Source organism: Protopterus annectens, chromosome 4.part1 (assembly GCF_019279795.1).
Source record: "Protopterus annectens isolate FY-2018-M chromosome 4.part1, PAN1.0, whole genome shotgun sequence".
Taxonomy (NCBI): Eukaryota; Metazoa; Chordata; order Ceratodontiformes; family Protopteridae; genus Protopterus; species Protopterus annectens.
Genome location: NC_056734.1, coordinates 485,869,637 through 485,897,136, shown reverse-complemented (window position 1 = coordinate 485,897,136; position 27,500 = coordinate 485,869,637). Strand labels below are relative to the sequence as shown.

Sequence of the window (27,500 nt, the reverse complement as noted above, 5' to 3'; positions counted from 1 at the left end):
TTGATCTTCTTCCAGTCATCACCGATGGGTTCAGTTCCGAGCCCTTGGAACCGAGTCGACCGTATACCAAGCTTGAGTGCACCAAAAACTCTCAAGCTAAGCTGCTACCCACAATGCCCTTTGCTCAGTTACCTCAGATCGAGTTTGCATGCAACATATAGAGAAAGAATAAGTCAGAGGCCATCTCTGCGCAGAAACCCTAATACACCACAAAGACCCAGAAGATCCGCCAGGAACCTTAGGAGGGGGTCAGTGGGAGGGTGTGATGACTGGTAGATCAACAACTCAAATGGAAAGTTATGGTAAGACAAAACTTCTTTAACTGAAGTGGTTAATCTTCTTCCCATTCATCAGTGATGGGACCGAGTCTCCAGGTACTTGGAGAACCTAGGTGGCACTTATGGAAGAACATTCCTGAGAACCACTGAACCAAAGGCCGCTCTTCCCCTGGAGATCAGATCCAATTTGTAATGCTTGATAAAAGTGTGGGGCTTAGCCCAAATGGCGGCTACACAAATGTCATCCATGGATGCTGCAATGGTCCTAGTTGAGTGAGCTTTGATTCGGCCAGGCTTAGATCCCTCCGTAAGTGAACATGTAAAGGCAATGCAATCCCTGAGCCATTTAGACAAAGTAACCTTTGATACTGCATCTCCCATTCTATGGCCCACAAAGGAAACAAAAAGCTGGTCTGACTTGCAAAATGATTTAGCTCTGTCCAGATAAAAGTGCAATTCTCTATGAACATCCAGGGAATTAAGGCAATATTCTCCCTTGTTAGAGTAATTTGGGAAAAACACAGGGAGTTCGATGGACTGGTTAATCAAAAAGTCAGAAAACACTTTGGGGAGAAATGATGGGTTAGTTCTAAATGATACTCTGTTCTTATGAAAGATCAGAGAAAGGCTTTTGATACATAATGCTTGTAATTCAGAAATTCGTCTTGCTGAAGTTATAGCTACCAGGAATAAGGATTTCCATGATAAGAATTTTAGATCACAGGTAGCAGCTGGCTCAAACGGTGGCAGGGAGAGAGCCTGCAAAACCCAGGACAAATTCCATGCCTCCATCGGCTGTCTGATCGGAGGCCTGCTGTTCAAAATACCCTTGAGGAAGGTCTTGCAAAGACAAGAGGAGGCAAGTGGTACTCCTTCAGACCCGTTATGGAAGTTAGAAATAGCTGTTAGATGGACTCGAATGGTGGAAGCAGAGGCCCCTTTGTCGAACAGCTTAGCCAAATAACGAAGAAGAGTGGCTATGGGGGCTGAGAACGGGTCTAGTTCCTGATTACATGACCAAATGGAGAATCTTTTCCATTTATCCCTGTAAAGTTTTCTGGTGGATGGTTTATGAGAGGCCAAAATAATATCTCGGGCAGGCAAAGAAAGGGTTTCCTGCCTGGCAACTAACGGAAGTGGAGAAACCAAGCTGTCAGCTTGAGGGTGGACAGGTTCGGGGGAGTCGGCCTTTGTGGGTGAGAAATTAGGTCCTGACGAGTGTCCAGGATCCAAGGAGGTTGTAACAGATGAGGTTGAAAAAAAGGGGAACCACACTTGACGAGGCCAGAATGGAGTGATGAGGATCACTTTGCTTCTCAACAGAATAGCCTTCCGTAGAACAAGGGGAATCAGAGAAATTGGAGGGTAAGCATAAAGAAGACCCGTGGATCAATTGTGGACTAGAGCATCTCTCAGTGACTCCCTGAGAGGGGGAAAGAGGGCAAAGTAGCTGCTGCATTGTGTATTTGAAGGGGAGGCAAAAAGGTCGCAGCATGGCTGGCCCCCAGCGGCTGAAAATTTCCGTCGTCACACTCGGGTTGAGAGACCACAGGCGAGGATGAAGGATGCATCTGCTCAGTCTGTTCACAATCATGTTGGAACTCCCCGGGATATGTGCTGCGATCAGGAAGCAGTTGGAAGCTATTGCCCACTGCCAGATTCTCATGGCTTTATGACAAAGGGGGTAAGATTTGGACCCTCTCTGTTTATGTACCAGACCATGGATATGTCCAACTGGACAGCAATCGTTCCGGGTGGAAGAAGATGAAAAGCTTTTAACTCCAACAGCACTGCTCTTAACACCAGGACACTGATATGCAAAATTACCTCTCTATCGGACCACGTGCCTTGGACTGACTTTCCCTGGAAGTGGCCTCCCCACCCCATCAGGGAAACATCCGTGGTCACCGTGGCGCTGGGCTGTGGAACCTGGAAGGGACAACACCAAAGATTTTCATCTGTACTCATCCACCCGAGGAGATCTTATTTGCAAATGTTGGTGATGAGGATCTTTGAGCTCAGGGGGTGGAGATTGGGCCTGAAGGAGTCATTATAGTAATCTCATGTGTAAGTCTGGCTAAGGGGACTATGGGGATGGCTGCAGCCACAGATCCCAAGGCTTGAAGAATCTCTCTTGCAGACACCTTGCTTTGACAGAGTATCACCTGAATTTGTGCCTTGAGTCTCTGAAGCCTGCGGAGAGGAAGTGAGTTTAGGCTTGACTACGTGTTGAATACTGCCCCTATGAATTCCAGTTGTTCTGATGGTTGAAGGTTTGATTTCTCCCAGTGTATGGTGATGCCTAATGACTCCACTAGAGCCAGTGTGTAGCGGAGGGCCCTGACCAGAAGATGCTTGATGGGGGCAGATAGGAGCCAATCATTTAGATATGGAAACACCTCGAATCCCTGAAGTCTCAGATGAGCTGTTACCACTGCAAGACATTTCGTGAACACTCTGGGGGCCATCGAGAGACCGAAAGGCAGGGCTCTGAATTGATAGTGATTAGCTCCCAACCAGAAGTGAAGAAGGCTCCTGGAGCGCTTGTCCATCTTGATATGGTAACATGCATCCCGGAGATCTGATGAGCACATCCACTCACCCTCCCGCAGAAAGGGAAGGCTGGATTGAATCGTGACCATGCAGAACTTGGTCTGAACTACTGATTTGTTTAATTGACTGAGATCCAGAATGGGCCTCCAGTCCCCTGTTTTCTTTGGCACCAAAAAGAATCTTGAGTAGAACCCTGATCCGCAATGATCTGAGGGGACCTGTTGGATGGCTCATTTTGAAGTAGCTTTTGTATTTCAGAAGCTGCCTCCTCCTTTTGACTGGGTGGAACATTGGGAAAGGATTTCAAAGGTCTTAGACAGGATATTAGTGGGATATGGTAACCTCTGGTAATGATTCTCTGCACCCACTGATCGTTCATAATGGATAGCCAGGCAGCTTGGTGCAGAGAGAAATGCACAAAGACTGCTTCCAGAGGAAAGCAATCGGGCAGCGCCTCAGGAGTGCTGATATGGTCTACCTGAGAAGGAATCTCTGAAGTCCTGGTTCCGGGGACCCCCTCTGCCCCAAAAGGAACGTCTTCCATTATTGGAACCCCCTCTGCCTCTGTAGGAGTCCTCACCACGTGCATCTCGGAAAGGACCTTGAGACTTCTTGTTCCACATCTTTCCTCTCCTCTGTTTCCTGAAGAAGGAACGCTGAGGTTTGGAAAAGCATAGGTCAATGGCAGACAGTCTTCCCTTCTTGCTCACACCTGGCTAGTGTATCCTTGACCTTGGCACCAAACAGAGCCAAAGGCTCGATAGGGGCATTTAGAAAGGAAGACTTGGAGTCCGCGAGGTCACAGATGCACATCCAAGCATGACGTCTCATGACTACACCTGCACCCGCAGCTCCAGCTGCTCCTTCGGTTGCGTGTGACAGCAACCTCATGGATGAATTAGATATGGATTCTAAGGTGGCAAGTTGGGAAGCAACTTTATCTCGTGCTCCATCCGATACTTGACCCGCGAGGGTTCCGGAGAGTTCGGAGATAAGATCACTTTGGAGCCTCATAAAATGTGCCAGAAAGTTCAGAGACCTAGCCGCGAAGGTCGCTGATGCAAAGACTCGCTTCCCTAACCTGTCCACTGCCCAGGACTCTATGTTGGGCGGGTGAACAGCAAGATTCTCTTCTGCAAGTTCCTTGTTCGTGGCAGCCGCCACCGCCATAGTGTCCACTGGCAAGCCTCTGGACCAATGGGGTTGATCCTCTGGAGGGGAGAGTACTTTGTCTGATCTCCTGGGGATGGCCTCAACTGAGTCGGGGTTCTTCCAAGCCCATTGCACGATGAGTTTAACCAACTCATCGGCGGGGGTGGGGGGTCACCCAAGAGGTAGAGGGCCAAGAGCGAAAGGCCTGCAGGAATACGGATTCCTCTGAGGAAGGGGTTGTGGACTTCCAGTCACCCCTCTGTTTCAAGATTTCCATGATGTCCCCGAAGGAGACATAGTCAGGGGGTGACCTTGGGGACCCTTCCCCATCATCGAAGTCCGTATCCTCTGTGAGGGACTCCTCCAGGGAGTCAGTGTGTTTCCTCTTACACACCCGCTTCCGAGGGGGTTCTTCGGTGGGAACATCCGAAGAAGACTCGGAAAGTGAAATGCCCTGGACATGGGTCTCCTGGGCCTTGCGCTCTCGGAGTCCTGGGGGGGAGTGGCCTTTGACAGCTGCGGCTCAGAGGGAACTGGGGGAATAACCAACTGTGGAGGATTGCTGGCAGCAAGCGCCCTCTCCATCATCCGGAAAGCAGGCCCGCCCGAAGAGGAATGGGAGCCTGGAACCAAGGAAGACTGATCCGAAGTTGGGGACGACACAACCATCGGAACAGACACTGGAACCAGGGGCACCACCCCCCAAGCATGAAATTGAGGAAGGGTGGGTTCCGACGGAACCGGCACATAAAGGTATCTTGGAGCCTCAGACAGAGTTGTTGTCGGCGCAGAGGAAGAAATTCCTCTAGTAAAAGTTGGATAGATGAGCCTTGGAACAAAGGGGTCCAAGGAAGGAGAGTAAGTAGGGGTTGCTGGAGAAACAGACCCAAAGCCCTGAGTGGGATAGGGTCTAGGCAGATTAGAGATTCCCCTAGCAGTCAACAGCTGATCAAAAAGGCGCACCACATCCAATTCGGAAAAGCTCCTGGTGGATCTCACAGATGCACCTGAGGGGAATCAGGCTGGGCCAAAAAGGGGCTGCAGGCTTGTCCACAAATGGGTCCACATTGGATAAGTATTGGGTCCGTGGTGTGTCGCAGAATGGCACCGATTCCAATTTTACAACACGTAACAAAGGTATGGTCGGAGCCGTGAACGGGCTTGGAGGAGAAGTCACTATAGGTGTGGATGACAGGAACGGTTCCGAGGTAGTTGTCGGAACAGATATCGGAGTAGAAACGGGAGAAGTCATTGCCGATAAAGAAGTTGATACAGTGGTCGATACCGAGGCCGTAGGTGGTGCCATAATTGTTGGTGCCAGGGTGGGCATCGACGAGGCTACCTCCGTAAACTTCATAGGAGCTGAGCTTGCAGCCGATGTGGTAATAGGCACCGAGGAGACAGAATGGTGTTTAGAAGAGGACTTATGGGCCTTGTGCTTGTGACCCTTATCTCTGTCACCGGCCGGTGAAGAGGGGTCTGATTGAGGAAGTCTCTTGTCCAAAGAATGGGGCGAGACTTCAGTCGCAGAAATGGCCTCCGAAAAAGCAGGCCCTTTAAAATAAGTTTGTTACAACGTTCATTCAGCGTCCACTGACTGAAACTAGCATGGATATCACACGGGGGTTTTGCCGACAAAAGCACAACCCCCAAAGAGTATACACGTTCTTCATGGAGGTCACTACTCAGCAGTTTGCCACTGCAAGAAGAGCAGTGTTTAAACCCCATAGTTCCATTCTTTTCAGACATCCCAGAACACACTCTCGCACACAAGGGAAAAGAGAGAGGGAAGAGAAGAAATGAATGAGAGAGAGAAAGCAAATGCCAACAATAGTAACAAAATACAGTAAAGGTAGAACGTTAGAAATACCAAGAAATTACCAACAATGGTGAGAGAGAAATACCTGTGGGTAGAGCTGAAGCAATATAGAACAACAAGAACAAGTTATAAAAGGATAAAAAAACTTTTTCAAACTTAGTAAATATTTCTGAAAAAAGCACTTAGCTGGAGAGCTCGGTAAAATGCTGCTTTATGGCTGCGCGGCAAACGAGATCTGAGGTAACTGAGCAAAGGGCATTGTGGGTAGCAGCTTAGCTTGAGAGTTGTTGGTGCACGCAAGCTTGGTATAAGGCAGACTTGGTTCCGAGGGCTCGGAACCGAACCCATCAGTGATGAATAGGAAGAAGATTAACAACTTCAGATCTGGAGCTAGACATTTTGTGAAGACTTCTGGTGCAGTGGGTAGTCCAAAGGGTAAGACAGAGAACTGATAATATTATCCAGACACCAGAAACTCATGAAGTCTGGATGAATAGAAAAGTGAGAAGCATCTTTTAAATCTAATGTTACAAGGAAACGAATGAGGAAGAAGAGGTAACAGGTTATGAATCGACAATTTTGAATCCGGGCACTATCACAAACAGGTTTAGTAAAGAAAGATTCAGAGCTGGTCTCCAAGCAATTTATTTCTTTGGCATTAAAAACATCCTTAAATAAAAACCCTTTACCACTCTGTAAGGGGGAACTGGTACTATTAATCCCAGAGACAGCAAGTGATGAAGGACAGGTGGAAACAAAACAGTCTGGTTTGAGAATGAATAATTTCCTCCTGGAAAGGATGAATTTCCTCCCACTGCCAACTGTCAACTTGACGAATGATTTTCAGATCTCATTTGTCTTGAGATTATCTGCTGTCAAAGAGAAAGATAAAGATTCAGGCTACCTTGAAGGGAAAAAAGGAGCTGCCAGGGTGGAAGGGGGGAATACAGTCTCAAGCAGTCATTCTGACTTATTAGATTGTCCTTGGTTTGTGGAGTTTCCAGAATCTTCTTGGAACCCCACTGCAATTTCTTCTTAAACATCTATCTACCTACCTGTATTTTGCTCTGACTGCTTATTTTGTTTCTTAGCAAAATAGATGAGAAGTTAGACACTCTCTTGAAAACTTGAAAAAAGGAGGGGTGAAAATTTTGAGAGAATCCCTGCATCAGCTTCCCCATTTATCAAACTTTTTGATCACCTCTGTAACAGAGGGGTCAAAAACTCTACCTCTAGCCAAAGGAGAATTTAAAATCTTATTTTATCAGAGAGGTTCTGAGAATGCAGCCATGCAAACCTCCTCAAAACAGTACCAGTGGACACAGCCTTTGAAGTAGGATCAAGAGTCATGCACACATTGAATACAATGAGTAGCGACTTGAGCAACAGAAAACAATTTAACTATTTAAAGCAGACTCGTCTCAGAAGAAACTGGAGATTAAAAAAAAAATTCTCATAACTTTCACAGTCAGAAAAAGTCTTAACAGATGAGCCTGGCAATTCAAAATTCTGAAAATCAAAGTTGCAGAAGCACACATTTACCCCCATAATTACCAATAACGTTCCCATCCTTATCAGAAAGAGTAGGACTGGAATTGAATAAGTGTTTAGCAGCATAGGGATTAACTAAAGCTACAGCTGCTGGATCAAGTTTGGGAAGAGTGTATAAAAACTTAAACAAGACTGAGGAACTTTATACTCTATCTGCCTTTTTAGGGGCAGCAGACTGACTTGTCAGGAAAATTACAAGTGGTAACACACACATCCTCAGCTTGAGTTGCCGGACAGTTTGGGCATGTGGAAGGTGTCCTGAAGCTTTGGAAGCTGACCAGCTGTTAATTCCTTAGCAAGATATAATCCATATGGCTAAGGTTACTGCAGCAGTGATCGATACAATGATGAACATCAAGGGTATTTCCGCTGACAACAATGTACCTGATAATCCAAATCTAATATAGTAAGTACACAACTTTCATATCTGGTACGATCAGGTCCACCCTCATTTTATCAGCAGGACAGATTTCCAAGCTTATCCTTCTAGGTAGTCTCCTGCTAGGAATATGTCTCTTATGGCTGAGGCCTCAAAGGGAGTTTACATCCAGCTTGCATTGTCCTGTGAAAGTATTACGTGAAGTCTACATAACTACTACGCAAATACCTTTAAATTAACACATTTTTCAAAAATGCTTGGGAACTGGCCACTGCCCTTATAACAAACTCTTGTCACAGAAAATAATGCATAATTTATTTTTCATTACATAAAGTAAGACAGTTAGCAATCTAGATCAACAAAGTTCAGGAAAAATTAAGAGTTCAATTTCCTATAAGAAAACTGAAACAATTCCGAGTCTTTCTAACAGAGTTGGTTCCTTCCACATAAAATATGAGCTGTCTGTGGACATCCACTCACTGTAACAGATACATACCTCTGTTACAATAATTATGAAAAATACAGGTAAGTTGACCAACCAAGTGAGATCTGTTTCAGTGGCTACCTTGAGCATAAGAGAGGAGTCAAGTCATAATGGCACTCTACTTTCATGGCAATTTAAACAGAAAGGAATAACATTCAATGCCCGCATCACATAAACTCTTCTCAGAAAAGTAATAACCACTAGGAAAAGGCATTTTTATTGCAAAACTTGCATGAAGGTACAGGATTTTGCTAGAATGCTGCATAAGGACAGTATCTCTGAAAAAGGATTTACATACTTTCTGATGCTAGTGAAAAGGAGTTATAAAAGAAATTAGAAATGGCAGTAAGGTGCTCCTTGAAATAGAATAGCTTAACCTGTGCACTGTACCTGAAAAACACCCTACAAATGTTGAGTCAAAAGCTGCAAATGTATAGAAAAATATGGTAATCTACTTTTGCATATTTTCTAGTATTCTATCTTCTGGCAGATGTAAGTACCTGGATTACTCTGTCAGGGTATGAAGAGTCACTGGATGGCAACAGAAGAGGGGTAACCATGTAGTTAGATGGCCAGACAGATGGGTCAGTAGGGTTCTAGAATGGCTCAGGCACAGAGACTTCTTTAGAATGTGAGACCGGAGGCAAAAGAATAGCACACCTGCTGAGGGCAAAATGAGTCTATAAAACCAACTTTTGACTTGCTCCTGTCTAGCTTTCAGTATGAATATGGGAATAAGTGGAAAACTGAGAAAAAAGTACTGTAGTACTGAGAGCTAATTCTGGACAACAGCATCCCTGAGGTACTATTGCAGAGGAGACAGAAAAAAATGAGCTGCTGCAGCTGGCGGTAGTCAGGGATGCCAAGAGGTTGCAGCAATGCTTCCAAAAGCGGAAAAGGAACTTCTGCACCACATACAGACTAAAGGAACACGAGTGGGGCATCAGTTATTAGTTGCTGAACCTGTCTACTACAGAACTGGTCTCGCCTCAAATGTGACTAGCATTCCTAGTGTCCTGTTGACATAGCCCATTCCCATATCTCAATAGAAAAGATAGGAAAGACTTCTCCCCTGTTTTTTTATACACCAAACTACAGCACCTAGGGCACGCAATCCCATAAAATCTGAAATATGAGGACTATCTCACATTCCAAAGAAGTCTCTACGACTGACCACAGAGGTTCCTCACCAGCAGAATCCAGAGCCTCAAACACCTACCCTACACAGATAGACTAAAAGCCCTGTCCCTCTATCAGTTTCATACAGACTCCTCAGAGGTGACCTCTGTCTGGCATAGAGAGCAATCTCAGACCCCACCTTGATGGGACTGCTGCATATCCGCAAGTCAAGCTCCACTCCAGCGACCTGTACGTGCAACCTCAACCTGGTCTGTGATATCAACAGGACTTGTTGGCGGGACAGATTTGTGTCCCAGAGACCCCCCCATCTGTGGAAGAGACTCCCTCTCCACGTCAAGCAAAGTACCTCATTATCCATTTTAAGCACAACCTAGATAACTGGCTGGGAAACAGAAAATACACTCCTGGGATTCCACCCGTGTCCCTGCTGGACAGGGACTCTGGGTGCTGACTTGTCTAAACATGGGTTAAACTCTTGGCTTGGCTTATAAGGGCCTCAAGACCAATAGCCTAGTAACCTCTTATGATCCTATGATCTTTGTTTCCTGAAGGCTGATGTGCAGACTGGTGTCTTTTTATGACAATCTGTCCTTGATGCTAACCCCCAACTCCACTCTAGAGTACAAGAACTGGTGGACAGGTACTAACAGAATTGGAGACAGAGTGGATGGTCTAAAATTATACTTTGAGTTTGAAGCCACCATTTCAAACTCAACTTGCAAGTCTTGAGAATTTTGTATGTTTGCCATGAGATCTTAACTGCGATCACACGAATTTTCAAGGTCCAGTATGGCATAGGAACCATGTATAATGGCACTGCCATGAGACACAATGCTCTGAGACTTAGCAATGATGTGATGTGACTATCTGAGACTGAACAACCTGAAGTACCAGGATCGGTAAGTGAAGGATCATGTCTGAGGTAGACCACAGTTCACAAAAACTGGCGATGATCTCAAGAGATTCTCATGCTGAAATCATCCTGCTCCTTGCTGAAGTAGCTAGGTTAGGAGCCAGTCATCGAAGAAGGAACCACCTTTACATCCTGCAGTCTTAAGTGAGCTACAACTACTAACATGCATTTGAGGTACACCTCAGGGGCTGAGATAAGACCAAATGGAAAAGTCCAAAACTGACCGTAGCTATTGCCTACATGGAAGTGCAGAAACATCTTGGACACCTTACTATGCTACTCCTGTGAGTAGACAGGTGTCTTACAGGTCAAAATGGCAAAGTGCAGTCTCTTTCTGACAGAAGGGAAGGATGGAATGCACTCTGACCATCTAAAAGAACTATCTGGTAACAAATTTGTTTAGGTCGCTAAAACTGAGCACAGGCCTGAAGTCCCTTGTCTTTTTGGTCACTAAAATGTACCTAGAATAATAACCTGCTCTTTCTTTGTCTGAAGGGAAACTCTTGTAGGTTTCTCTTGTCTGTGAGGTATAAAGCTTAATTTCTTGACACTTTCTTGTTGTGGTGAGACATCTGGCAATGAGAGACAATGCGACTGGGAAGAGTTATGGAAGAAAATTTTACAGCCTCTATATATTACTGTCTTTGTGAACATATCCTCTGTGATGGCAAGCTACACTTGCAAGTGGAAGGAGAAATAACTTCTAACTGCCTCCAGAGTGGGATAATAAGGCAAGGTCTTTAGAGAACTGAACTGCAGCCCCCCCCCCCTCCACCACCACCAAAGGAGGACTACTGAACCTCTGGTGTTGCTGCTTCTGAAATTTATCATGGCCATGGTGGTTCCTTCCAGATCTCTGGGTGGTCTACTACTGTGGTTACATTAAAACTCGAGCTGTTACAGATTCCACTGTATCCTGGAGTTTGGAAGTCGTCCTGCCCTCTTTTCCCATGTTCTCCAAATAATTTGCTCCAGACAGATGGAAAAGAACATATCTATTGAAGTAAGCACTACAAAAGGTCACTTTGGTGTCCTCTGTGAAATCTGTGGGGTCCAGCCAAGTATGATGAAGAAATGCACCAGCATTTGCTACCCTAGTTGCATCATCCATAGCATTTTGATTGAGACCTATGGTATGACTGGAAATAATGACACAACTACAATCTAGACTGCAGGTATAGCTTCAACCGTATATCAGTCAACTCCTCTAGTAACTGGTACATTTTATCATCAAATATTTTGCTGGAATCTAAGCATGTGAGATGGTTCATGGTCCTTGAGGAAACCAGGGAGCATGTATAAGCATACTTCCCAAACTTGCGCATAAGCCTCGATACCTTATGCACAGTACAGTCACAGCAGGGCTATGCAAAGCTTCAGCCTTTTTAAGGGCTGCCAAAACAACAATGTAATCTAGTTTAGAAGTTTCTTTCCAGAAGGTCAAGTTCTTGGAAGACCAAAGGATCTTGCCTAGTCTCCTTGGAATAGGTGCCCCAGCTTCGGTGTCTGACCATTTTGGGACAAGTGCCACACTATCACAGTTTTCCCGTATAGTCTCTAAAACCAAGCAAACCATTCTAGTGACAGAATGGATAACCCAGGAAGAAGGCTGAGGATATGAAAGACCTCATATGCAAGATGCTCTGCAGAGAAATTATGGTGTCTGAGAGCATCCCTTTCTCTGATTCACTGCTTCAAGAAGGATGCTGGGAAATCAATGTCCTCAGCATTCTTAATATCTGGAATACAGACTTTTGAGGGGAGTCCAAGACTTCATTTTGCAACTGTGTTTCCTTTCAGGCATGGAAGGTGACAGATCTAAGGATGATGAAGCTGCCTGTACTTACTTACCCAGACACCCAGGGCTGATCCTGCAAAAGCCCTCCAAAAAGACGGTTTACTCTAATAACTGAAAATCTGATCAGACAAAGAAAGGTTTCCTGTGAAGTCAGTGTCATATTTGGAACAAGGTGCATCAGTGACAAAAGCAGCATAATCTGCATTGTCAATATTCACACCAACATCAACAAAACATTCATGGCCAAAAACACTAGCCCCTGCTGTATGAGGCAAAGGCTGTTGAGCCTGAAGCCAACAAGAAACTCATCTCCACCGAGTTTGGCCTCAGCAGTTGAACCTCCAACTACAGAACTGAGACAACCCTTGACCCCTGGCTCAGCACCAACACACTTGGGCTCAAAGGTTGGAAAGCTGAGTCAGTCAATATTGGTAATGGGCCTGGCAACATCAGAACCAATACTCACACTGTCTGGCTGACCTCAGTCCCAAAGTCAACCACAATGCCAATAGTAACATTGTCAAAGCAGTGAATATTGGTGGCCAAACTGATCTAGAATAAGATGACAATAAGAATACTATCCCCACAATGGGACCAAAGTTAACCCCAACAGATCTTACACACCAACACTGTAGCCTAATGTTTAAAGCCTAGCTCATCAGGAAAGGTGCCTGGATGGAGGCTAATAAGTAGAACTGATATATCCTATCTGAAAAACAAGGTAAAGAAGATTTACCTCTATCCTCCTAGTACGGCATTGTGAAGAGGCAAGAGACACCTTTTGCTGGACCTAAATAAAGTACTTCATCTTTTCACAATCAATCTCAATACCAGGAATGCCGCAACTTCTGGAGGATCTGGCAGAAGAACCTGGAAGTTGCAAACATCCTGCATACCTCAGAATCTGAGAAAGAAGACAACTATCAGGTCTGTACAGTTTAATGGCAGACTTCTCAGATACATATTTACAGGAATTTTAGACATTCCAGAAGGAGAAAGAGTACAAGTTGATATTGTTTGTACTCTTGACGTTTTAGCAACAGGACCAGAAATGAAATCATGTACTATATGTCAGCCTTTTCAGCTTTATTAGCCTTATGCTTATTTCTCTCTCTCTACTCCCCACAGTCTCTATTTTTAGACTTACCTGGGTCATCTTTAGGAGCCAAAGGGTCATACTTGGAAGATGAGGGGATTAATCCCAAAGCTGTGCTCAAGGTCAAAGATGTATAGAAAGCAGAAAAAGAACTATCTTTTAATCTGAACTACAGTAATGTTTTTCATGTCTTCAGAAGAAAAATGTGAAAAATCAGATAACCTGCAGGATAAAAGTTATTAAGTTCTCAGTGAGAACTAAAGCATAAACAGAACTCTTTTTTCCTGTTTGCGAGCTTATGACATTAAAATGTTACAAACTTAAAACCTTGAAATGAAGACACAGACTTCTCGTCTTTCTTTTCTGCAACTTTACTTGATGAGCACTTTTGTCAGATCACAAACTGGCTTTATTTGAACTTTTTCTGTCTAAGACAGTAGACGGTGTAGACTAATCTCACATTCAACAGTAAAATGCAAGTACGTCTATCCTGGAGCAGCATTTTGTGCAGAGATTTATCCTTCTCGAATTCCCTACTCTTCGTTATCAAAACTGACAAAAAGTCAAAAATACACAACTGCATAGACGAAATGTAATAACAGCAATGACAACTTCCAAGCAACTAAAAAACAGAAATTCAATGAAGAGATGATAAAAAAAATAAAGGCCTAAGGAAGAGCAATGAGGGATCATTTAATTTCCCAAAACAGATGTATAAAAAGGACCTGAGTAGTAGACCATTTTGAAGAAAAAAAAACTGAACTAAATTTACTGGGGTTTTTTTTCTTTCTTTTTTTTTTTTTTTTTTTTTTTAACTGTAAAACTGAGACATTTTTAAACAAGTTTTAAGAGTTTCACTTGGACCCATTTTCTGATCTAGTCTGACAAGTTGCCAGACAGATTTGGAGAGGAAGATATTTATTTTATAGTTTCTTTACTGTGTAAGTTAACTGGTCTATGAACCATTTTTAATCTTGATCTGGGTACACACCAGTAGAAAAGGGAGCATGAGCAAGACGAATTAAAATGCAATTTAAGAAAAATTAGAAATATAAAATATTAAGAAGACATTGCAGAAAGACAAGTTTAACTACTTTTTTACATAACTGGGCAAGTGGTTCCAAAGAGTGGGCCCTACACTAAAAAACATTTTTTCACCAACAGCATGTTTAAATTTTGTTTTTGGCCTGGATACTATGAGACTGTCCTCTTGCCTGCTTCTGTGTGAGTGGATTTGCTCTTAAGTGGATGTTTTTTTTTTTTTTTTGGAAAGACAGCAAACCAGCAGAAGAATTTAAAATATTTTTAATTTAAAGGGTACCTAAAAGCAAGGTAGCTCTGATTATATACAGCCAATGTAACTGCTAAAGGTAAGTCACAAAGATGTGCCCTACAGGTAAGCAAATCTACATATTTTAGATTCATCAGTGTGTAATTACTGGTGTTGTAATACGAGTGTTGGCTTAAAACAGGTACAGCATATTGTACTTTGGGTATTGGAGCATTTTTGGCTATGGTTACTAACACAACTTTAGTTGTGACTGCACTTTGGAGGCAGTTTTGCCTGTGTGAGGTGTGAAGTTAGAGGGTCAAGAGTTAGTCAAAGGTATTTTTGTTATTTTACATTAGGAATCATACATTTCTTAAATCTTCAATAATTAAGGTTGGTACAGAAGGGAGTTTCTTTTAGGTTGAGGACCATATAACATTACTTTTAGCAGAGTTATTAAAAGTATGTTTGCATTAAGCCATTTACATAGCGTTGAGAATATGGTTTGTTGATTAGTCTAAAAGAACTGAAGCATTTTGTTGGCATCAAGCATAAGAACATAATCTGGTTACATTATGATAAATAGTGCGAAAAGTAGAGGTCCCCAAAGAGAACCTTAGGAAACAGCAGTGTTAAGTGTTTTTCCAACAGAGAAATTATTATTAATGAAAATGTAAAATGTGCCTGTTTTTTCAAGTAGTTTTAGAACCATGATACTGTACTGTCTCAGAATTTTTTTATTACTGTACAGGAGAAGGTTGTGGTCAATTGTCTCAAACTCACTGGTTATTACCACAAAAACACCAGTTGAAATTAAGTCAGAATTCCTAAATTGCTGGCACTGTAGCTGTTTGTGTGTTTAAAATGTTTATATAACAGATTTTTAAAATATTTTTAATTGGCAAAATTGGAAATGGATCTGTAATCCTCAAGCTGTGAGGGTGAATGTAATTTTTGCAAAGGTATGATAACTGCATGTTTGAAGGCAAATACAGTAGAGAGTTGATGATCCAAACGTCGATTATCAGAAGAGTCAATCAGAGCCAGCTTTCTAAAGTTTTCGGGTGGGAAAAATCAAAGTCTGAAAATGTAAACATTATATGTATTTGCCTGAGCGGGCGGCCACGGTGGTGCAGTGGTTAGCATTGCCGCCTCACAGCAAAAGGTTCTCCGGTTCGATCCTCGGCTGGGGTGCCTTCTGTGCGGAGTCTGCATGTCCTCCCTGTGGTCGCGTGGGTTTCCTCCGGGTGCTCCGGTTTCCTCCCACATCCCAAAGACATGCTGCAGGTGGATTGGACACTCTAAATTGGCCTTAGGTGTGCGTGTGAGTGTGCCTTCTGTGGAAGGTTGGGCGCCGGGCTGGCAACTCGACACCGTAAAACTCCACTGCCATTCAATGTGCGGACAGGTGATCCGCTGTGGCGACCCCTAACCGGGATAAAGCCGAAAGAAGAAGAAGAAGATATGTATTTGCCTGAGCATGTTTTTTAAGCTTGTAGCCAGCTAGTGTGTGAAAAAATATTCTTTCTTGTCCACTGGAACCGCTAAATGGTTGAAAAGTGTATTCCCGCATGCAGAAAAAAACTTAAGATTTTTACCCAGTTCAATTATATGTTTGATTATTCAGGCAATTTGATTATCTAAACTACCCTAGGTCTCAATTAGTTCGGATAATCAACTCTCTACTGTAGGACTTTACTGGTTGCTGCCTGCCTTAGTAAAGTTGGATGCAGCTATCTAAATTTGGACCTAGAAGGGCTCAGGTTTTTAAGAAAGGATTTGGTTTCCTTAGTGGATATAGTGTTTAAGTGAAAAGTAACAGCTTAAGCAGCTATTTCATGGAGCACCATGGGTAAAACGAGATGGGCTAGTAGCCAGAGAAACTTTCAGATGCCACGCTGACTAAAGGCCTGTGACCCTAGTCTGACTGCTGGCAAGGATGGACCTCCTAATACCAGGTAAACAAGTTCATACAACACAGTGGCACTAGTGCCTGGTTATCTTAGCAACAATCTTATTAAAAGATTGAAAAAATCATACAGCAAGAAACAATGCTTCAAAGTAACAAATGACAAAAAACAAAATTCTGTCATTTTATCATGGTTACCTCATAAATACTGTTTGATTTGTACACCTAGTCTGTATTAAGAAAAATGCAAAAACCTATTAGAGCAGTCAAAAGAAGCATATACAACATTTATAAATTTATTTCTACATGTTTGGGATTCATGTCTAGCTAGCAGAGTACGAAAAACAGACATACTATTGCATTTTGATTTTAAGAATACTATCTGTGCCCAGATTCATGTAATGTAGCCTACTACACTTCTCTCTCTCATAAAATAGCCTTTACCATTTGGCACCTACCTTGGAATCAAAACAAGAGTTGTCCTAAATTTTCACATACTATGAGAGTCGTGCAATGTTAAAAGAAGAAAACAGCAAGCTGGTTTAAACTGCACTTAGTAGCCTTTTAAATTCAGACCTCCCAGTCAGAAAATACATTTAGGCTTTAGAATGGCTACTTACAGTTGTTCTCAGAAGGACAACATTGCAGTCTTTTAGAGAACTGCTGCTGCAAGTTGCCTTTACACACCATTCTGGCATCCAGTAGAGTAACAGGACAAGAAAACCTCCAGTAAGAATTACTCCTATACCAACCAACGTCAGTTTCCATCGGCATAGTTTGTAACCATAAATTTCCTATAGGGAAACAAGGGAACACACAAAAACAATGAAATGCTTCAAATGATTATACGCAATTAACCTCACAACAAACACTCAACAAAAACATTACATTCTTAACATTTTGATGCGACTTGTAACGACATGTATTGGTAAAGAAACAAGTTTTCTCTAATCTATAGTACATGAAAATACCAGATTTGATGCATTTATTAAATATCAGTTAGCCAGAAAGGCTCTTAGTGCAGATTACACTCCATTTGAAGATGCAGTGTGAGGTCAGTCATAGAAAAAGTTAGCAGTAAACAGCACTAAAGTTTCAAGCTGCAAAATGCTGACATCATGAAGATACAGCACTGAAATAAGCATCCAAGTAAAAGTATACCAGCAGTAAGTTGTGCTACAGAGCATACATAGAAAGATAAAGCAGGCTAAGCATTTGAAGAGAGAGATATACAAAAAAAGTCTCAGTAGCAAGTACAAAACTGTATGCAAGACATTTTTTTCAAAACAATCTGGAAAGAGGAGCAGACTGCAAGCTCCAAAATACAACCTTGCAACCTGATTTTGAAACCCAAGTCATGTTTGCCCTTGATCTGCTGACAGTCTCCTGGATTTTAGCTGCAAGAACAGCAGCAAGATCAACATTTTTAAACAGACCCATAAATCTTACGAGAAATATGGGAATATCACGTAAAGTCTAACATCATAGACTCTCAGATGCTAAATCCCACCAATAAAACTCCAGTTAAAGTATCCACTCACATCTCTATAGAATACTCATGATGTAATCATACAGAAAAATGTTAAATTCATTATTTGCAATAACTAAATAAAACAAAGAAAGATACACAAACATGCCGGTCAAAGCTCAGCATTGTACTAAAGAAGAAAAAATAAGGTATTAGAACAGAGTTTCTCAAACAATATCAAACCAAGCTCCCTAGTACAACAGGTAAAAGTGTCACGTACAAACGAAGTAGCGCATAAGCAACAATGTGCAAAAAGTAGTACCACAATCCTGGATCCTTTCAATAATGTCAGTCAAATTTGACTAATGAGTCTTCCAGTCTCTTGCTGGATCCAATAAAGCATTAGTAGTTTTAAAGCCTCAAGTTCCTTTAAACTTTTCCATCCCATAATGTCCTGGTGCAACTAATTGCCCCAGATCGAGTTTACTGCCTACTTTACGACTAGACAGCATACTGATAAGTACATAACTACCATGTCCTATTCATTCAGTCCGTCTGCTCTGACTAATGGGTGAGAATACCAAGCTATCGGCTAACCTGGGTGGTATTATGAAAGGAGACCCTTCAGAATTCTGGCTCCAAAGGAAGACCTGGAGGATATAATATCTAGTTTATAATGACTGGCAAAGGTGTGCAACACAGACCAGTTTGTTGCACCACAAATCTCTTCCATAGAGATGCTTTTGAAAAAGGCAGTGGCTGTTATGATAGAGCTTGCTGAATGCACTTCTGGCTAGGAGGGTAGAGAATTACAAGTACTGTATACACAAAATAAATACAATTGGATAGCCACCTGGATAACAAAACTTGGATAGCTTTCTTCCCTGCTTTTTAAGGAAGAAGGAGATAAAAACTTGAGAATCTTTCCAAAATGATTTACTTCTGCAGAGATAGAATCTCAATTGTCCATGGACGTCTACAGTATGAAGCATATATTCCCCTCTGTTAAAACGGTTTGAAAAGAAAAACAGGCAGGTGAATAAGCTGGCTCAGATTAGCTTCTCAAGTCATAATCAGTTATTCAGGGTTTTAGTGCAAACCAAGGACTAGAAGCAAAACCAACCAATGCACATCCATAAAAAAAACACCACGAACAACCAAAGCCAACCAACACAACAAGGTTGGATGAAACTGAATTATATACAAAATAAGGGTAATGCTGGGTTACTGCTGCTACTGATGCAGTGTGAAATTCAAACACCTATGTCACAAGTAAGTAGGACTTGTGCAACTGTACTATGTTCATCATTCACACTGCCTCAGTGGTAGAAGTGTAGATTCCCAAAGCTTACCCTACTTGGGATGAGGAAGGATAAGGACTCCAGTTTATAGTGCTTTGTAAAGGTACAAGAAGAGGACCAAGTTGCTGCTCCAGTCCACTCCTTTCCAATATGTCACCGAAAAGGATAAGGCTCTGGTAGAATGTGTCATAACCTTGTCTCGTATAGACCATGGTGGGAGTAATAAAAAAAAAAAAAAAAAAACAGCAGCAGAGAACAACCAAATAGGAAATCTTTTGTTTATAGACAGGTTGACCCTTTTCAGCTGCAGAATAAGAAACAAAAAAGCTGTTCAGCTTTCCAAAAGGGCATAGTTTTGTGTTTGTAATATCCAAGCTGCGTGTACACATCCAAGTTATGCAGAATTTTCTTTTCCTTGTGTTTACATTATGGAAAGAAAACCGAGTGACTGATGGCTTGATTCAGAGTAAATTCAGAAACAACTTTTGGCATAAAAGAAGAATTAGTGCACAGAGCAACCACTTCCTTGTGGAAAATCAGATAAGGTTGGTCTACCATGAGAACTTGAGTTCAAAGACTCGCCTTGCAGAAATCAGTGAAATCAGCAAAACAAGTTTTTTCCAAATCATGAACCTCGAAACAGCCTGAAAGACAGATTCAAAAGGAGATGATGTCAATTTTTCAAGAATAAAGTTGGAATTCCAGGGAGAAGGAATTTGTTGTCGAGGGATCAAATGCAACACTCCTTTCATAAACTGTTTAATCACAAAAAGAGTCAAAAGAGGGAGATCTATGGGCACATGAGCTCAGAGGACCACAAGATGCACCTTTATATCTTCAAAAGATGAGTTATCATTGAGTAGTTCTTAAAACAAAGGAGCAGACAACATACCAGGCCCTTTGATACCAGTTAGACAACACCTAGAAAATATCTTCCACTGTTATTAAAACAAAAGTTATGTACTCACCATAATGTTAGATCAATGTTGTCTGACTTTTGCCCACTTCAAATGTACGGATTGTTGGATCTGATAAGATCTGACCCCGGCGTCGATCTTGAAGCTTATCTGAACCACAGCTCTGATTCCTGCCTACACAAAATTCCCTAGGCTGTACCTCAAATCCTAGGATCAAATTTGCCTCCACCAGTCTGAAAAATATATTAAGAAAACTACCTATGGAAAAGGCCTTGATGATGTTAACTGATGAAAGATAATAATAGTCTAACGTAACTATGCACAGACAGGGAACAACATCCACTCAATCATCTCAACAACATAGGTGACAATTTAGAGTTGGGTTGGAAGGAGGAGTACATAACTTTCGTATCCAATGTTGTCTATTTTAGTCTGTTCAAACCAATGGGACAGAATTCCAAGATGTCAATCTAGGTGGTATCAAGGAAGGGCATTCCTAAGAACGGTGGATCCAAAAGATGAGCGGAGCATGATCTGGACTGTGTGTCCAACTGAATAGTGAGACACAGATGAGTACTGTTGACCTTGTGGCCGCAGCACAGATGTCATCTATGGATCTGCTGAAGGCTGTTAAAGAAAAGACTGCTCTGGTTCAATGTGCTTTTGATTTATGTGGCAAAGATAAGTTTTTCTAATGACACAAAAAGGAAAAAAAGGAAATAAAACCAGAGACACATCTGGATAAAGTTACTTTGGAAACAGACTTTCAGAGCTTTGGTTGGGTAAAAGAAACAATTAGTTATCCTTTTTAAAATCTTTTGTCCTGTGGATATATAACTGGAGTTGTCTAAGAACATCCAACACTTGTAATATGTATCTCTTTAACTGGAGTACTTTGGAAAGAGAATAGGAAGGTGTATAGCTTGGTTTAAATTAGCTTCAGATACCACCTTAGGGATAACGAATGTGTTGGTTCTTAGGGAAATTCTATCCTGTGAAAACCTAGAAAAGGGGGGTTCTATGAGAGGGTTTGTAGTTGCAAGATTTGTCCTGCTATTACTGCGATCAGGAAAATTGTTTTTCATGCAAGAAACTTAAGTCTACAGTGGAAGCAGGTTCAAAGGGAGAATGGGTTTAGGCTTGTAACATAATAGTAATGTCCCATGGTGAGTCTGGGTCTCTAATGGGTGGTCTAAGTCGAAAGGTACCTTTGATGAACGCTTTTGAGATGTTAAGGGATGATAAGGAATATAATTGCTTCCTACATGAAAACTGGAAATTGCAGCCAATTGAACCTTAAATGCAAAGTTGGAACCTTTGTCTAAAAGGTCAGACAAAAATATGAGTATTGAAGGAACTAGTGCTGAAAAGGGGTCAAGGCCTTTGGAAGAGGCTCAGATTGAAAATAGTTTCCATTTAGTATGGTAAATTTTCCTTGCTGATGGCGTCTGTGATGCAGAAAGAATACTGACTATTGTTGGGGAAAGCCTGGTGTCTCTGGCTGTACTTTAAAACTGGAGGAAAGCGATTAATTTCATGGATTTCTGATCTGAAAGAGGTAATCTGGATAGGTGAGTTAATAGGTCTGGATATTGATCCAACGTCCATGGAAGATGCACTAAGAGACGTCACAGGTAAGGAAACCAGGACTGCTGTGGCCAAAAGAGGGCAATGCGGATTGCTCTGACCTTGCACATTCTTGCTTTCTGTATGAATTTGTTCAGAGGTAGAGGGGAAAAGTGCATAGGAGACCCAAATGTGGACTATAGCATCCCTTGGTGACTCTCCCTGTTGAGGTATCAGGGCAAAATACCTGTTGCATTTGTTATTTAAGTAAAAGACAAAGAGGGTGCAGCAAAGTTGGCCCCGGTGACTGAAAACTGTTTGAGTCACTGTAGGATTGAGGGAGCATTCATGAGGCATCAGCAGTGTCCTACTCAGCTTGCCCACCAGTACAGTAGAGGACCCCAAGATGTGCACCATTATCCAAAAATGTTGTGAAGACATCGTCCACTGCCAAACCCCCACGGCTTCTTGACATAGTGGGTATTGATTGGGTTCCCCCCTGTTTGGTGATGTACCATACCACAGTCATGTTGTCTGTCTGTATAGAGATCACATCCCTAGAGAGGAGGTCCTGAAATGCTTGCAATGCTAGGAGGACTGCTTTCACCAACAGAGTACTTATGTGAAGTTTGGCTTCCATTGTCAACTATGTACCTGTGACCATCTTCCTTTAAGAATATCTCACCCACCCAAGAAGGGATGCGTCCGTGGTCACTGTCCTGATAGGTGAATCCAGGATGGCCCTTGGTCACAAATCAGGATGTTATTCACCAAGTGATTTTTTTTTTTTTTTTTTTTTTTTACAGAACTGAGTAATCCGAATTTTTGAATCTAGAAGGTGTGTGGATTGGGACCACTGTACTGCTAAGGTCCACTGCAGCACTCTCATGAAACATCTGGCTAATTGAATCATTAAAATTGTGGATGCCATGAAACCCAACAGAAGTGAGAGTAATTTTGCTGGTAATATTGGGGGATAAAGAACCTGAAGAGCTGTTAGATGAAGAGACTGGATCCTGGACTGGGGGAGGCTGACTACTTGGAGTTTGGTGTTTAGGTGGCATCCTGTGAATTGTATACTCTGAGTTACAGTCATTTGGCAGTTTGGTAGGCTTATGGATTTTCCTAAACTCAAAAGCAGTTGGAGTACTTAGGTCTTCCCTTTAAAATTCTCCAAACCTTTGGGTTTCTAATACCATGACGGCAATGGACCCCACTCCTAAGTCAAAGTACAATTAAAGTTCATGAAATTAGTATTGTTTCAATCTTTGTCAGACTCCTCCTGCAATTCATATGGAGTTACATGTATTGGTAACATATCTAAATACAATTGTAGATTCTTTTTTATAAGACTGGTTGCTCCTACTACTATTGGAACTGTCTGGTAATCTTTCTTCCAAACTGATCTCATTGCTGCCTGCAGATCCTGATATTTTATGAGTTTGTGTCTCTCTGTATGCAAGACACTGTAGTCACTGGTGGCGATTTCAATGATCAATGCTACGCTTGTCTTCTTTTCATGGACCACTATATCTAGTTTTCTAGCATCCATCTTTTGAACCGTCGGCAATGGATGATCTCATGGGATGCAGACTTTATCATTTTCTATAATGCTTTGTGACTCATGTTTCCAGTGTTTTTAAGCCACTTCAGTACCATAATGTTTGCACAATCCCCAATGCAACAGTCTTGCTACATTATTATGCCTTTAAGTATACAGTCCTTTTACTAGTATGTCACAACCAGCAACGAGGTGAGCAACTGTTTCCAATTCTGTTTTACAAAACCTATAGTTGTCTGTTTCTCCCACATGATCAATGGACTTTGCAAACCAACATGTATGTAGCCACTATCTTGGACCACCAATATTAACCTTTCATCTTTTGGTTTGAATTCGCCTCTCCTTATCCATTCTTGCATTCGATCCTGACCAACATAAGGTTTGTCCACAAGTTTTCTATACTTGCAACTATAATAATGCATGCTCCACATTTCTTGCAGTCTCATCTGGTCCTTCACCTTATATTCTTTCTTTTGTTTTTTGCCACATTCAGTTGCTGCCTGATTTTTATCTACTTCTGGTCTGAGTTCCATTCCTGCTTGATGTCAATATACTTCTGCTAGACTAATCAGGGAAGTCATCTTAAGATTTATTCTCCTTATGTTTCAAAACCTTCCCTACATTTGGGTCTTGTGAGGTCAGCAAGCATGTGTCCCAGTATGAGATGTTTGGTGGACTGTGAGGAGCCAATTGTTGAGAAACAGGAAAATTTGGATCCTCAATAGGTGCAAGTGCATAGCTACTACTGCCAAGACTTTGGTGAACACCTTGGGGGATGTTGGGAGACCAGATGGGAGCACTCTGAATTTGAAATGGCTGGCACCCACCCAGAAGGAGAGAAATCTAGAGTGCTTGATTATCTTGATATGATAGCAAGCATCCTGGAGACCTCTATAGCACATCCAATCATTCTTCTTCAGAAGAGACAAAAATGGAATGAACTATGAACATCCGGAATTCTGTCGGTCTTGTGAACTGATTTAGGTGACTGAGATCCAAAATGGATCGGAGGTCCCCGGCCTTCTTTGGTACTAAAAAGAACCTAGAATAGACTCCGAATCCTAACTGGTCATGGGAGACTGGCTGCATTACTCTTTTTCAAGCAGCTTTGAAAACTTCAAAGGCTGGTAAGTCACTTACTAAGTGGGACATGGGGACTTGATTTTTTTTTTTTTTTTTGTGGTGGGAGGGAAGAGAATTGGAGAGGAGCCACAACATCTTTCCCAACTTCTGGTTCCTAGAGAAAATTCTTTACAGGGTGGAGAAATGTATTCCCAGTGCACACAGAATCTTACCATTTTGCTGACTCCTGGTGAGTGTATCTTTGACTTTCAGTCCAAACTAGGTGGAACCATCATAAGGGGCATTAAAAAAGGAGGACTTAAAGCCTTCTGCAAAGTCACAAAGGAACCTCTTGGCATGATTATGCAAGGTAATGCCACTGCCTGCTGCTCTAGCTGTACCGTCAGCTGTATTAGAGAGCAGATGCATGACCACACAGGAGAAGGACTGCAGGGTGAAAATATGGGAATCCACTGTTTTTTGAACATCCACAGGCAGCACACCCCCAAGAAGGACTAGGTGATCTCTTTGGTTAAGTCTCTCTACAACTTTGTTAAATGGGCTAGACAGTTCAGTGAAGTGATCTGGGGACAAAAGTTGCTGACGCACAGCTTTACTTCCCAGATATGTCATCACCCTAGATCTTCTATTAAAGGGGTGAACAGATGAGCTTTCTTCCATCAGCACTTTTTTATGGTTGCTGCCACCACCAATGCATCTACAGGTGGACCCTTATTCTACTGCTTTCTGTTTGTTGGTGCAGATAATATGCGGTCAGCTTTCTTCCGTATGGGTTCCACCACATTAGGTCCTTCCACACCCATTCATCAGATTGATAAGTAGATCAACAGGAGGTACCATCCAGGGATGGTGCTGGTCTGGAACCAAAGGCTTCCAAGAATACGGACTCTTCCATTGAAGGGTCTTGGTACAAGCCATTCCCCTTCTCTTTTCATTAACTCTAGGATGTCACCAAATTAGACATCTTTAGAGAGGGAGCAAAATGAACCGTCTCCTTTGTCCATTATAGTATCTTCAGTGACAGACTCTGGTGATGAGTCTAGATGCTTCTGCTTGCATGGAGGGCCATTTTCTGGGAACACCTTCTGGGGTGTGGTAGAAGGGTCATAATCAGATATGGAGCTGATGAAGCAGACTTACTCAGAAATCCTTGGTGCCAACTGTCCCTGTATGTCCAGATGAAGAATTGAAACAGCAGAATGCAGATGGGGTTTGAGTGGAACCAAACTAACTGAAGCTATTTTGCCTTTGGAAATTGCCAAAACCCTTTCAAATGCTTCAAAGGCTGAAGTTGCTATTGCTGCCGATGATTCCCTCTGCTTTGAAGGGCAGAGGAAACTCAGCACCAACAAAACCTATTCCAGAAGTGGATCTCAGATCCAAGATGTCCAGGGCCAAAGCCCCAAGGGGAAGAGATGGCTCTGAGAATATCATTGTCAACTTACTCCCTCAGAGATCGGCTCCGAAGCTTTGGCTTAGAGTCTCATCTCGATCTGACTGTATCACAGTCAAGAGAGATTAGGATACAGTGCCAACAACGGAACCATGGTTCCAAATGGCTCTGGTAAAACTGAAGACAAAGGTTGGCTCAGTGTGGACTCTTGTATAGGAGGGGTGAGATTGCCAACATCGGTACCTTCCCAGGGGATGGTGCCAGGATAACCCCAAGCTGTATCTGCATTCTCAGAAATTTCCTTATCTTGTCGACATCAAGTTCTGTGAGGCTTTTTGACGATCAAGAGGATAACGTCACTGAAGAAGGTTGAGAATATCTTTTCTCTTGAAGAATGGGTGACTGGTTCTAGGAGATGGACAGCAGGCCCTGAGAGGCAGTCGGATCCGATCTTCTGGGTATCTTTGGGTTGGTACTAACCAATGTTATTGGTTCCAGTTCCCCTTCTTACCCGATTTTGAAGGAGACTCGCTCCTTTCCTTTTCTCTCGTATTTTCTTTTTTTCCTGATCCTTCAACTTTTCTTTCTTTGAAGGAGAGGAAGGTGAAAGGGTAGCCCTTGTCTGAGCAAGAAGGAGCCCCTTTAATACAGATTTGTCCCTTCTGGGCTGGAGGAATACAGTACTGAAGGCAGCACACAAGTGACACTTTATGTCTGAGTGGCACTGACACAACAGACACATTTGGAGTGTGGGTCCTGAGGAGGTAATTTGTGCCCACACTTGGAGAACTTTTTAAATCATGTTGCTTGCGACATACTTGTAGCACTAACAATTTTTAGAAAACTAGCACACACTAAAGACCACTAATAGACACTACTGTAATAAACACTATTATGTTAATTAAACTTTACACTATGTATTGAAAAAATAGTAAGTAAAGGTCTTAACTCTTACAAAGCTAACTACCAAACCTTTACTTAATAAACTACGCTAGACTACAGCTGAAGAGAAATATATGTGCATATATATTTCTTTACAAATGTTCAGAAGTACCTTGGGTATCGGTGGAAAGTGTGGAAATGCATAAAAGGAATATTCTTGTCCAAGGGAACGAAAATGCTTCTATACTCCAGGAATGGCTGCAAGGATATCTCAAACATAATTTTTCCAATTGTCTGTTTTGAAAGGAAGCGGACAGAACTATTCAAAGTGTTCACCACATCTGAACCAAATCCAGGCAAACCTCTGTAGTGAGTTTCCACTCAGAAGCATCCATTAGAGATCTGCTGTCTGCCACTATGTTTCAGTCTGATGAGATGAATGAGGTCTCAAGCATCACAGAATACTGCAAGGCTAGCTCATAGGCCATCTTTACCAACCAGCAAAGACAACATGACCATGTACCTCCTTGTTTATTCAGGTACCAAATGACTGGGGTGTCATCTATGATCAATAAAAGAGGACCAAGTGGTGAAGAACTTGAGGTCTGAATCGCTGCTAACATTTCTTTGATGTTTACATGCTTTGCAGTTTCTGAAGGACTCAATTAGCCTTGCAATTGAACTCCCATGTACATTGTTCCCCATGCAAAATCTGACAAGTCTGTCAGGACTGAGTGAACTGGGGTCTGAAGGGAGAAGTTTAAGCCTGGATTGAGAGACGCCTGTTCCCTTCACAATTCTCTTATTTTGCAAAATCCATCAGGCTCCATTAAGTCAAAGGAAAAACAATCAAGCAAAACAATAACATGACACTATTAAGGGCTGGCAAAAGTAGGAACAATAGAAAATATAAACTATGTTCCCACACAGTAAATAGGACTAAACTCCCTAAAATGCATCAGTCTACATTGTGCTAAACCTTTTAAA

General features: G+C 42.2%; 1 protein-coding gene across 1 annotated transcript in view; it reads right to left on the bottom strand.

Moving 5' to 3' along the window:
* Positions 1 to 27,500, bottom strand: part of ATP13A3 (ATPase 13A3) — a 2,707,264-nt gene that overhangs the window by 2,240,862 nt on the left and 438,902 nt on the right. The window contains exon 4 of the mRNA XM_044070296.1: positions 16,963 to 17,136. Within this exon, the coding sequence (XP_043926231.1) occupies positions 16,963 to 17,136 (174 nt within the window). The remainder of the gene's footprint in view (positions 1 to 16,962; positions 17,137 to 27,500) is intronic.